Here is a 14,411-nt window from a genome sequence, read left to right as displayed (position 1 = left end):
ACATACATCTTAGTAGAAATTCTATGTATGGTAATTTAAAGGATTTGTTGAAAAATACAAAGTGATATGTACACAAAATTATGATACATTTAAATAATTATTATTTTTGATAACTAGATTGTGAATGGAAAATTAAAGGTACAAAAAAAATGCATGAAATACAGTATGTAAGTTGTCACCACAGGCTTCAGAGAACTCATTGGATGCAGTTCAGTGGAAAAGAACTGTTAGAAGTATATCTAAAATTTGATAATTGTTGGTAAATGAAGCACCAATTTATATTACAAATAAAATCATTTAAAATGCCGTCATGCATATTTTAGACTATAATTTCAAAATGAATAAAAACTACACATTTTAAAAAATTAAAAATTTTATTATTTGAGTATCTGTGACAGCATTTTGGTAGGGCAATCATGTTTCACGTTTATGGTTGGAAAAAGATTTAGACCAATGATAAATCAAATTTTCCAGAGTACATTGCTAAAATTGGGAATTTTGATATTTGAATTATTTCTCACTGGGATGGGGTCCATTTACGTGTTCATAAAATTCCTGGTTAGAATTTGTTTCAAAATTGATATGATCAAAAGTTCTGTTTATAGATTTGAAACCAGGTACAACAATCAGCTAACTTTCAATTGTTATCATTGACAGATGACGGAAGTGAATTAAATGTGAAAGCATCAACTAACAAGTCTCGTGAATTGCTGATATCAGATGCAACTGATACCTATCCAGTGACTGCCTTAAGGTAAATTTCTTCTGCTGCTTTTCAAAAAATCACGTACTTGTGCCCCTTCCCCTCTATGCATAAGCTTGGTGAATGGGATCACCCTCCTGGCAGAGACTCTGATGATACCAAAAGTAAGATTCTGTGTTAATGCTTGGTGAATTTTTCAAGTCAGAGACAGGGCTGATACATCCTTGCACTGGTTGTATGTGAAGCACTGCATTACACAGAGCCTTCATTAATTACATAGTTTTTATATTCATTAATTTTAGTAGCTGTTCTTTTTTTGAAGAAAGAATTAGTAGGATGCCTACTAGTATTGACTAATTTTTATGAATGAATTATTGTGTTTAAAAAAATCATAATGATACTGTATTTAGGATACTCTGTTTACTCATTAAATACTGCTCTCCCTTGTGACTCGAATACTGTACATGCTACTACAAGTTGTATAGCTGGCATATTATTAGAAGAAAAAAAACCACGCTCATACTTTCATACTCACACATACATACACTCATCAACGAACAGTGAAGTTCAACATCTGCATACCTGCCATATTCACAGACAGTGTTGGGGGCTTTTTTCGGGACTCGAAAAAACTTCTTGGGGTCGGGGGAGGTCAATGCATATGACAAAAAGAAACAACATCATCCACATAAGAATAAGCCATCTTTTCAGACATGTCTATAGAAGATGATCAGAAATTAAAATTTGAATAAAAGAAAATAAATGGTCTGTTTCCATTAATGCATTTAAAACACTTACAAAGAAGAAGAAAAATTGTTGATAGACTTTGCATTGTAAGATATCACAGCATATGTACACATGTGCAAACACTCGCATAATCACAACCACACAGACATTAGATAAAAACAGATACCAAATTTCTCTCCATTGGCTGGCAAAATATAGGCTTAATTAGATGCAGTCTTGCTGCTCTCACTAGTTCATTAGTGAGTTTGAAGGTAGTGCAGGTGTTATAGGTGTTCATGTACATCACATATGGGACTGACCATTCTTTGGAGGAGGGGGCATCCTATTTTCAAGTTTAATGGCAGGCTTTGCAGGTAATACAGCAGTAATAAAATCATCTGTCCCATTTGGGTGTTAATGCTTTATCAAATACAGTTCAACTGGGTAAACATAAGTGTGTGTTTATAATTGTGTTTTGATCAAAATATTTTATTGCTAAAATCATCCTGAGAAGAATGGGTCAGTTATAAGTTAGCAAGATTAAAATAATAATAAAGAAAACTAATCTGAATGTTCACTGTGTCGAATATGTTACGGGTGATGTAATTCTTAATGACTTAAGTTGATATATGGTTTCCAGTATGTGCAAAGAACTTAATGCTCTCCCTTTGCTGTGCTTCACAAAGTAACACTCCATCATCAGTTGGTTCAGAAAGTTAGTTTTTGTTGGACAATTTTGCTGACAGTTTATTGCATCCTAAATCACCGTAAACACATAAACCTCTAGTGACGAGTTAAACGGGCAGGAGGTAGTAGCCTACTCCCAAGCTCTGTAGCGTCATGGTCATGAACGATACACCAAAGTGAGTGGTATTATAGAAAGGTAGACAAATGTAACTCTACAATGATACCAGATAATCTGGAATTTCTCGGTTCAATACAAAATACAGAGGGAAAAAGCTCATTTTTTGGACCCTATTTTTGTTTTACCCCAAATTCGCCCATGGTCTGAATCCGATTTTGTGTTTGGATTTTAGACTTTTTGGTCTCGGATCTAAGGCAAACCGGTATGAACTGCTAACAGACAGATGAGCCTTTGCAAAAAGTAGAATAAGATGGGCATTTGGAATAAAGAGTGATCTCAATACAAAAATAATGGCTCCGTTTAGCAAAAAAAAGAAAAAGAAAGGAACTCCAACTTTTACCCTTCTGCTCATGCGCGAGCCAAATAGCCAATGAAAAAGTATGTTTCTAACACAACTAGGCAGTATGTTATTGAAAGATCACCTGGGATTTGGTGTTTTGGATGTATTCAGAAATAGCTTTCAAAATGTGTTTCCTACTCGAATTTCAGGCGAAAATGACAAAAACCTCCAGGGGTTAATGTGTTAAAAAAAGAATTACACATGAACATTATTCTGACAACTGAAATAATCATGTTTTGCATTTTATGTATAGAGTAAAATCTCTCTTCAAAGAAATATTGCAGCTGTTCAAAAACTTACTGTTAATCTTTGATACATATGGCTTAAACATTCTCATTCAAGATGATGATGTGTAATAACTTGTTTTTCCCCTCCCATTGAACTATAACTTAAAATGAATTGGGCTGTTCTACTTTGTGAATTAATGTAATGGACTCCCCCATGTCAGCCTCATGAGCACTCAACACATAGCTAAATATTTTGAGCCAATTATGTAATGTCATATGGTGATTGTTTATACCTGATCTTGCCTTTTAATTGCAACTTTGACAATTTGCTGTATAAACTGCCCACAAAGATAGTTTTAAATGAGCTCTAAGCAAGACTGTTTACTTTATATATCTGCTATGTGTGCTAGGTATATACTGAGGTGGGTTTTTTCTGCATTTTTTGTTTGTTTTTGCTGTTGTTTTTATTTTAAAAAATAAGATTGCTGAAAATCATGTTGTTGTTACATGACTGGGTTTGGGAGTACAAAAGCATGTTTTTAGCATGAATGACATGTCATGGCAGGTATGCGTCTGATACATTGACAGTTTGATCATGTACTGGTATCACTAATTTACATTGGGTATCAGTTTTCTTGGATTCTATTGTTGCTCTGAACTTTGAATTAAAAAACCTAAAGAGAAATTGGCTGCATACTATGAAGAAGCCCCCTGCCTCCATTTTCTTGCACTCTCTCTTTCCTAGAAATCAGCAAAGCCATTTAAGAAATCCACATCACTTACATAATCAGGTAATATAAGATTTTGTTTATTTTGACTATTTGAATTATGAAACAAGACTTAATGTCTCGATACGTGCATATTTGTACAGTATCCAGTAATTTCTACTTACTGCCTTAAATTGATATGCTGAGATAAGGAAGATAGTAAGAACAAGAAAAGGTTAAAAATATTCAGATATTAATATTACTGAAAATTGAAAAAGAACAAATTGTACAGTCTTGTGAAAATTGGATTTTAATAATTAGTCTTAGCAAAACCCACTGAATCAACATTGTGCCATCCAACTTGACTGGTACACATGAATGTTTGTCAGGTAAATAAACCTAAAATTGCTGAATTGAGCAAGTCCATCCTTCTCAAAGCCATAGATAATTAGGTCCAAATATTCACACCCATTTATTAAGTCATGGTTTTGCTTAGTAATGTTTGCATATTTGAAGGAATTTAATTTTGTGTATTCACCTCTACAATTACCCCAATTAAAGAAAGAAAATAATATGCTGACAGCAAATACTGCTAGCTTTTTAGTTGTTAAAACAATACTTTCACCTTCTGCGTACAAATAAAACAAGTCAATTACACCAAACTAATCGGTTATACATGCGAATGATTCTTACAACACCATACATATAGTTGCAAAGTTAATAGTTTCTGACAACCATGGCTTTCACACACTAGTGTAAGATTGGAAAAATTCAAGTTAAGATCCATTGGTTTGGATAATGTCATTATTCCACATGTGAGTCAAACACACCCGGTCAGCTGCCCCTTTCTTGATGCAGTTAGCAGCCAGTGCCAACATTTGATTTGTTCTGAGCCCATCAAAGTGTGAAGATGCCAACTAAATTGCAAAATAGTGGAATCGCTTTTTTTGTTTGAGCCTCCTCAAGTATGAGCCAACTTCAACCACTGGACTTGACAGTGATGTCCAAATGATACTATAATAATATGAAAAAAAAGAAAAACCTGGTAAAATAATTAACATATTTACAAAGATCTCCTTTTATAAATTATTTATGACACAATCTTGCCAATGCTTGAACATGTGATATCATTCAAATAAAAATTATGAAAGATGCCAATTTGAATTTAAAAGAAAATCAATGGATAGAAAACATTCATCATCAGTTGAAGTAAACATGTTTAAAATGTATCAATTGTATGATGATCTGTCAAGGAATTGTTAGATATGTTGCTTAAATTTTGACAGAAAAATTTATAGGTAAGGACCTATCTTTCTAATAAGGCATGTAAATTTAGGGCATGTATTAATTACATGCTCATAAAGTGCACTGTATCAATGTTCTGGTGCTGGGATATAAAACATGTAATCAAAGATTAAATGCTGATGAGATTGCACTGGGCAAAGTGGGAGAGAGATTAACACGTGTGTAATTATCAACACCTAAATATTTTTGTTTACCTGTAATAGGACTCAAAATCTATGCTTGTTCAATAGCCCAAGAATAGTAAATTGGACTAGTGCATTGTACAACATAAGTAGTCCATCTGGCAAGTAATCTGTTTTGCAACACTCTGCCCTGCCCCCTCCATGTGATGCCATTGTTGGAGATCTATTTTTGCACATACATAGTGTTATATTATGCGAACTGTACAATTGTGAATTGGTTTTCTTAGTTTTGAACATTTATATGATTATAAGAACAACTGACAGAAGTAAAAGCTTGATTCTTCATGTAAGAAATAGTGATCCATTATACAAATGCCCACCCATTTGGCAGACATTATACTGGGATTGATTTGTTGTTGTTGTAAGGTTTAACGCCATTTTTCAGCATATCATAGGTCATACATGGCGGCCAGTATTAGTGGTGGAGGAAGAACCCGGGAAAACCCCGGAAAGAACCACCGACCTATGAGAAGCTACTGGCAAGCTTTCCCGCTTATCCACATTGGCCGAATCCGAGACTCAAACCCACACAGACAGAGGTGAGATGGCAGTGATCCATAATGGAGAGCACTTTAGACCTCTCGGCCACTCTGGGCCCCAATGCTGGGATTGAGCTTCTCTGTATGACTGGTTGAGACTCCGTTAAAAAGTTTTTTTACTAGCAGACAAATATCTTGCAAATAGCAAGTAAGGTATACATAATTGTAAAATATCTCCCAATAGCAGGGCTTGAAATTGTTTTTTCTTTCTTCATTTATTTTTTACTGCATTACCATGGTAACAATTACTGACAAAGTGTCACTGATTTACGTACTTTCATATTTCTCTTAATGGTTAGTTGAAAAAGTGCACAACACACATCCTTTTTTGAGTCATATTTCCATCATTTATATTCATTTTTCAAGGATTTCAAGTACTTTCAGCCTCTCATCTCTAGATCACATTTACAATTGCACCCTTTATCGTCCTTATCAGATTTCTGACATTTCAGTGGCAGCTGCGCACCTTGTAAGAACTCCCAACCTTCTGCTTGTCACCTCACAATATAGCAAATATTTTTATGTCGACAATCAATGATTAAAACCTGTTATTTGCTATGTTCAGGATTATTGTTGAGTCAGTGAACGAGACATTCCACCTGTCAAAGTTGTGCACTGGCCTAAATCCTTTCATATCAGTGATATTTAAATTAGTGCATTGGTCTGTGATACCAGGCTAGTTTGGTATGTGTGCTTCTTTGACAATAAGCACCCTTACTTATGAGGGTAAAACAGTTATCTAAAGAGCTAATCTGCACTGAGGCCCTTTAACAAAGGATAATATATATAAAGATAGACATGCATATATACACACAGCAGCAGGGAGGGTGAACAGACCAGGATTCCAGACTGAAATAAAACTTCCTGTGGAGGGTAATAAAATACAAGGGAGGATAAATAGACTAAATTTATTTGTGCAATAAAGCCTTCCTATGATGGGTGAAAAAATACAAACATCACTGAAGCATCTTATCGGGTTATTTGTTGTGTGCATAAAAAAATATATTTACCTGGGTCAATGCCTGTGTGTGTAACCTGACAGAGTCAAGGGTGTAAAAAAAAGGTGGCTTCATTAAATCATTAATAATATCAAATAATAACACTAAACATGGAATCTCGTACAACTAAACTAGCTCGACAGCAACTAGATGCAATAAAAAATATCTTCCAGTCCATGATTCTGTCAAAAATTACATGAGCATCAGTAGTCTCAGGTGGAATTTACAGAAGGTGCAGAACAGTTATTTAAACCAGTAACGAAAGCTGCTGTGGGTCTTCTTCCCACGTTTGAGAAAACCACTGAAGCAACTGAGCAAATCGCTAAAGCAACTGGAGAAATAGCAGAAAGAACTAAAAATAACAAAAAAGATTTTACGAGAACTTCAAATGAAATGGCTTGTGCTACTTATCAACAACAAACACAAGAAATACATGTGGGTATTGACCGGCTTCGTTCTGAAATGGCAGATATAAAGGATTTTGTACCAGAAACAGAACAAGAACCAGAACAAGCAAGGGAGAGAACTGAAGTGAATAATAAATTTACTGAAGAGAGGATTGCCCTCATAAAAACTGTTTATTCTCTGGTATTTAAAGTAACTGGGTCGTATTCTCCACTCTCCAAAATGGAGGTCGCGGATTTCGTTCAGTACTTAGAAGTTTTCACGAATTACAATTATGAAAGATTCAATAACTTGGGTAAAGGCTCTGATATTGATGTAGGCAGCAATTAGTTATCATAAATTATGAAATTCAGATGACTTAGTGATGAGAAATGGCAGCTACAGTTGGTCACGCAGCTTCACTGACTTGACGGTGAACAAGTTCTCTCAAGATTTTAAAGGACATAAAAATTCTTCTGTGAAAAATAATTACACAGCTATAATGATCGGACTTTACTCTTAAATCTTTCCATACATAATAGATATGTACCAAAAATGTAAAATTGTTAAAATTGCTGTTAATCTTAACATACACTACATTGCTAAACGGTGAACAGGCAGGCCTATGTGTATGGAGTCAAACAGGTATCAGGAGTTCTATTTATAGCACACTGCACTGGGGAACTTTGCTGTATGAGGTAAAGGGTTAACGGATATGGTTATGGTAACACAATGTATTAACTCCAATTCATCAGCTTGCCAGAGAAATGAAGACCTACCAACTCTAATGAGTTTGCTCTAAGTCTTACAAAAATTACCCTTAAAATACAGACTTAGGGGATACAAGCAAAAACTACGAAAACATTATCATTACCAAAAAATCCGGATAATTGGTTCGTCCATGTTTGATTTGGTTCTGGGTTTCATATTAGAATTAGTGAAATTAGTCAGAAAACCAGGCTAAGCTTACTGCAGCACCCCGGACACTTTAAACTGCACATACTTGTTCATGTGAAGCATTTGCATGATCAAACTTGATTATATAATCTTTCTTAAAAATGGCATCCAGAAAGCGATGCATGTTAAAGAATAAAGGAAAAATAAGCTTCTAGGAAAGTGTTAATAATCATCACAGAAAAATAAAAAGAAGTATTCAGATTCTTGTGAATAAAAGCTGGAAAGGACTCAATTACATTTGATGGACATCACATATGATGAAAGTTGGTCATAAATGAAAATGGGGCTTATTTGATGTTTATTATGGCCACCACAGCAACCATCTTGAAAATCTCATTGCTGCTTCTGTGTGGATGTTTTACTAGCATAGGGTTTATACCAAAAGACTTCTTATGATGTCTGTCTGGTCCTAAATACAGATGATGCCAATTGGACATATGACTGCCATGGCGGTCATTTTAAAAAATCTAATCAGAACTTTCCTTTTAGAAAAAGTCATATTGACATGGGTTTTTTTCGTCAGAAGGTCTCTTATGATGTCCAGTAGGTCTTAAATGAAAATGATGCTAGCTGATGTCCAGCATGGCCACCACAGCAGCTATCTTTAAAATCTTGTTACAATATTGCTAGGCCTGAATCAATAGTAATTCCTGAAAACAATGTTGTCTCAGCTCTTCCCCAAGTGAATGGTGCATCAACATGGGGCTATCAGCTGTTCTACTAGTGAAACTGGTACATCCAATATAGCTGTGGCAATAACCTTAACAAATTTGATGTCCCTACTCACCCTAAATGGAAGACCATTATGTCACCAAAGATTTAAGATGATGTTCACTGAATGAAAATGGTGCCAACTTGACATCCAATATATGTACCACATGGCAAATTTGAAAATGTTTCAATGCTGAACAATTAAAAAGATAAATATCCTGATTTCCAGTTGAGAATTAGTCCCTTTTGTGATACTGTTTTAGAAACACAAAGAGATGTGGATTTGTATATTATTATTGATACCTTTTTGTCTCTTTATCTTGTAAAAATGCAATTTTATAAAAAAAATACAATTCATTAAAGAAACATAGCTGTATTTTTATGTTGGCAGTGAGAAGTAGAAATACCCCATTGAATTTTGGGTAGAAAAAAATCAGGTCCAAAAAATGAGGTTTTTCCATCTTTATTTTGTAGTGCAACTAGAAATTACAGATTTGTTGGTATTATTATCCAGATTTTTTGGTATTATTGTAGAGCTACATCTGTCTACCTTTCTATAATACCACCCACTTTAGTGTATCATACATGACCTTGACGCTACAGAGCTCGGCAGTAGGCTACTACCACCTGCCACTTAAACTCGTAACCAGGGGTTAATGTGTTAAATATCACTCTGATATCTGCTACTGTTTACTATTTTTGATAAATGAAATTCATGTAGTAAAACTGCTCTTCATTAGTAACCTTATCCTAATAATATTTCATATTTAAACAAATTAGTCATTTTTATTGGTTCTTTAGCATCAGATTCTTGGGAAAACGTCATATTTGACCAATTGGAGAGGTTTTTATTATCAACCCATTCACCTCGACTGTAAGTGGGATCATTCATTGATTAAAGTAAACAAACCATGAATATAGGTGTAAGATGAATACAGGCATTATCAAGACTAAATGAGTTAACTCCATTAATATTGTGAAATCCGTTAGTGGAACTAACATGCCCTATTCTCCAGCTACATTTCTCGTACTTAATAGATATTTTTATATTTCTTCTTTGCCTCCTACCATAATTTATACTTTTAACATATGTTCTTCATTTTCTTTATGGAATATGTATATACCTACAAGGCAACATTGGTAACAGTTACCAATCCCCTCTGTAATTATATTTATTGCTTGAGTCTGATTTTTATCATACTCTTCTTTTTGTGAGTATAATATTTTCTGATATGTGCTATACTACTTTTCTGTCCTATACCAAACAGTGCCATCACTTCTTGTACAAAATAAATGTGTTCAAAAATAACCTTCAGAACAAACCATGCAACAAAAAATATCAAATTAAATTGCTTTATCACAAATTTCATGCTTAGTGACCTCAGTTAACAACTTTATTATTACATGCCACTATTCTTGCATACTGTGTTGGTACGTTTCTAGAGAACCTATTTTATTCTTGTGTAGATCATAATGGACATACAACTGAGCCTTGTGAGGTGCCGTATCTAATCGTACCAATTTCAGACCGAGTGTTATGTATATAAACATGTTGTGAGCTCTCATTTAAATAGGAAGTAAACCATTCAGATGTGCTGTCATCACGTTGGTAATTTTCATTTAGCTCAAAAGGAGTTAATGATCTACTGTGTCCAAAGCTTTACTGAAAACTATTAAGTAGCGATCCTATGAGTCTACCTTCATATCTGCTTGAAACGATTTCTTAGTTTGGGAGATCAAGAAATTCTTATGTGAATGATTCTGTCTGAAGCTTGATTTTTAAGGTTTAACAGTAACTGTTTAGTTAAATATGACATGGACTCATTGTTCAGTCCATTTTTGATAGATTTGGCAATATGAGAATTGGTTCTTGTCTGTATTTTATTTAGAACTTTGATTTGTGAATAGGCATTATTTCTGCAGATTACCATTTGTTGGGGCAGATGAGGTGCTTGAATTGATTATGAATGTTATACTTTCTGTAATAGCTGAGGCAGAAGTTGTTTTGGGTTTAAGGCAGTGTTTCCCCTTTACGCACATTTGTACATCAGGGATGCATGCTGGAGAAAATTGATGCACACACTTTGTTGCAGTGCATTTTTTTTGATGCAAAGGATTTGCATAATGCGATACGGATTTTTTTAATATCCAGTGCATTGGATGAGGGATGGCATTTTGTATACTTTGAGCATAGGTATTGACTGGTTCCCCGCATTTTTTTCTCCCTGTGTTGTGCTCCTCTATTCGTATAGCAGAGTGCAACATGGGGAACACACAAAACAAGGAGCCAGACTAGGATAGGCAGTGTTATGATGGAGTAGCTTCGCCTAATCTCGCGAGCTCTCACGCAATTTCCATTGAGCTCAGCAAGATGTCATCTTGATGTTTAACCTCCATGCTTGTTGCACTAGAAAGTGATCTTAAGATTAAAACGTCGTGCACTAAAAATCATTAGTGAAGAAAGTGAAAGAAGCAGAACACAAGAGTAACTGTGGATCTGACTTTAATGAAAAATGTAGAAAATATATCCCTTGATTGGAATATGACACATCCATTCGAATTACTGGTGTGACTTATGATCATGTGATTACAAAGACTTTAAAACTGAATAATCCTTTCATGACAGGGTTTAAGAACTTTTAAAAATCTGTCATCATTCACCACAAGATATCTGGAGAACACATTAAAACCCAAGGCATTCTTTCACAACAAAGAAATTGATGAACTTTCTGAGACAAATGCGTTATTTTGATTACAAAGTCAGCTGGTCATTGCAGATTTTGTTGGTTTTTAACTTTGCTGCAATAAAAGAAAGATCTTGAAGTGTTTAACTTATTAGAAAGAAGATGAATCATTAGCCTCCTTCGTTTTAGGATAAATTTGTTCAGGGATGAAGTACATTGAAACCGATCATAGTACACATTTTATGACAGGCAGTAAATTAACTGCCATTTGGTTAAAGATGTATTTGGCTTTTTGTATTGGCTTGTATGCAATATGTTGGTCTATAATATTGCTTCAGAAAGATTATAAGGAGACTATTAAAAGTACAACTGTAAAAGAAAAATGAAGTAATAAAATTATTCTTTGAATGGACAATGCATTTGTTTGTTAATTGTGCATGTTGGTTTATTTGTATATTCAGAGAGAAAGAGAGTATGTTGTGCAAGTTGCAATATCCTATTTCAGGCTGAAAAAGTACGAGTCAGATGAAAATTTGTCAGTACATTTTTGACTGTCATTTTTTTTATATGGCCTCCAATTCTGAAACCAAGTTTTTTTTTAAACCCTCAATATTACACCCTTGGGATATACACTGGTTTAAGGCCATTCTTCAGCACATGAAAAGCTATACATAATGGCCAGTATAACTGGTGGAGGAAGGTTAGTGGTTTAGTTTTAACTTTGAGCACATCAATATCATCTATGATCATCTTGGTACTAAATAAGTGGGTTTAAGTAGGTTACTGAAATTAAAAATGATAATAGATGACTTAGTGGTTCCACAGTATATGATAATTGGTTGAACTAATAACAATATTCATCAAAGTTGAGGCATTGTAATAGCCCATTTTTAGTTCTATTGGTCATAAAGAGTTAATGGAATTGTTGCTTTTCTAATGTCCATCTGTTGGTCCAAGTTTGTTATCAATACTCTTCCTAAAATATTTGGGGAATTTCTAAGTCTTCTCACACACATCCATCTCTAGATCTCTAGTTGTAGAGCTTATAACTTATGAAACAGATACAAAAAAAATCACTATAAACTGCCATCCTGCAGACATTGTAGCAATATGACTGAATTTTTTAAAATGCTACATTAAAAATCCTAATCTCATGCAAATAAAAAAATTATTTTTAAAAATCTGCTTTTTATCAACTTGTTATAGTCCAGATTATTTTAGTCTGAATTTATTTTCTGCATGACTACTCTTGGTGCTGAAGACTAAATAGAGATCTGTAAAAGTGTTCTCGAGCTAATTAAGTAATTAACTAAGCCATTTACATTCACAAATAATTTTTTAAGTGGTTCTTGCACTGAAGAAATGTTTTTGTTAAATTTTGCAGAGGGAAGTGTCGAGTGGCCCACTATCCAGACACACGTGCAGCGCAGGGCTTCAAGCCCACGCAAGATAACTTTTATTATATTCTTGGATACAACCCAGAAACCAAGAGGCTGGCGACCACACAGGGAACTATACGGGTCGGCTCTATGTATCAGGTAAACCTGTTACCTTGTTTACCAGTGTTAAACTCACAATCTGCTAAGCCTGCTATAAACACAAATCACACACAGACACTTAGAAGCGAGTATAGATGGTACATGCACAGCTGCTGTGACTTGCATATAATTCCTTACATAGATTGGCTCCTGACTATCTTGAAATTCATTTTAAATTTGAGGAAAATGTACTTGCATATGAACCAAGATCCATTTCCATCACAAATTTATTTATCAAAACCATTTCTGGAGTCTTAGAGAAATATGAAAGTGTGCAGGGTGTCGCAAGTCTTGTTGAAATACAGTTGTTGTTGTTGAGCTAATGTTAATAGTCAATGTTGAATTTGAAACTGAAAGTGGCTTCTGTTTGGTAAAAGCTAGATGAGCAAAATTTAGGCAGGATCAGTAAAATTATTTTGGTGATCTTGTGGGATAATCCTGACACAAAATGGGATTCCTACCAGGGGCGAATATTGGATAAAAAGAGTGAGGTTTTTCTATCTGTATTTTGTAGTGCAACTAGATATTCCAGATTATTTGGTATCATTATAGAGCTACATCTGTCTACCTTTCTATAATACCACCCACTTTAGTGTATCATGCATGACCATGACGCTACAGAGCTCGGCAGTAGGCTACTACCTCCTGCCCCGTAAAGTCATCACTAGGAGTCAATGTGTTAACGAAAAATGCTGTACCCCAATAACTGTCAGTTGAACCATTGTGCTAATTAGGTATACTTTAAGTTGCTTCTGAGTGCAGTGGCTGGATGTCTGCTTAGCCTCCAGTCATTGTTGTTTGTATCCCTCACAGATACTGGCAGTGTACTTGTACTTGCAATGTACATGTAGAATTCATGTATAGAGCTGGAATTTATGGGTGGAGGTATACTTATATGCATTTTTGAGCCAAAACTTTTGTTTTGTGTCTGGTGATTATTAATGGACACAGTATTTGGCATTTGCAGCTGGAACATCATCCCAGGATGCCTCTTGGGACAAGAAAGGTTGCCTCCCTTGGTTGCTTCTTCCAGCAGGAGAATACATAATGGCTATCCTGCATCCTGAAACTGACATAGTGCTGTGCAATATTTATATACTTTAAAATCTCATTACTTCAGTTCTCAGGTTGTTTCAGGTTGGTTCCATATTTTTGCAGGCTCGTATGCCTGAATGCAAGCCAGAGGTCGTACCCCAAGATATGCCAGAGAAATGTGAGAGTTTGGAAGAGCTTCGGTGGCAGCCACAGAGTGTCTTGGATGGGGATCTTATGATGTACCTCCGTGCTGCTAGGTATGTAAAATTATTCCTGTATGTTTGAGAAATTGTTGATTAGTCAGTCACAGGTAATAAGATTTTCAGATACAATTATTCAGTAGAAATTTGCATAACATTATGGTAAAGTGTACAAATGGATTAGTGTGAGCTGAGTTTGATAATAATGATATGGAGGTTTCACCTAGCAACAACAAAGAAAATGGTATGGCCTAGTGCACTCAATAAATGGGTATAGTGCTATACATCATTGGAATAAATGAAATAAATT

General features: G+C 34.8%; 1 protein-coding gene across 7 annotated transcripts in view; it reads left to right on the top strand.

Annotated features, from left to right (window-relative positions):
* The window catches only part of LOC149781286 (uncharacterized), a 283,358-nt gene that overhangs the window by 150,746 nt on the left and 118,201 nt on the right, over positions 1-14,411 (top strand). For all 7 annotated transcript variants that reach the window (XM_089935370.1, XM_089935369.1, XM_089935371.1 and 4 more), the window contains 3 exons: positions 658-754; positions 12,713-12,866; positions 14,025-14,158. In XM_089935370.1, coding sequence (XP_089791496.1) covers positions 658-754; positions 12,713-12,866; positions 14,025-14,158 — 385 coding nt within the window. The remainder of the gene's footprint in view (positions 1-657; positions 755-12,712; positions 12,867-14,024; positions 14,159-14,411) is intronic.

This window comes from Sinohyriopsis cumingii, chromosome 15, assembly GCF_028554795.1.
Source record: "Sinohyriopsis cumingii isolate HCF-2022 chromosome 15, ASM2855479v2, whole genome shotgun sequence".
Taxonomy (NCBI): Eukaryota; Metazoa; Mollusca; class Bivalvia; order Unionida; family Unionidae; genus Sinohyriopsis; species Sinohyriopsis cumingii.
Note: the sequence above shows the minus strand (reverse complement) of the source record. Positions and strands in the feature narration are given on the sequence as shown.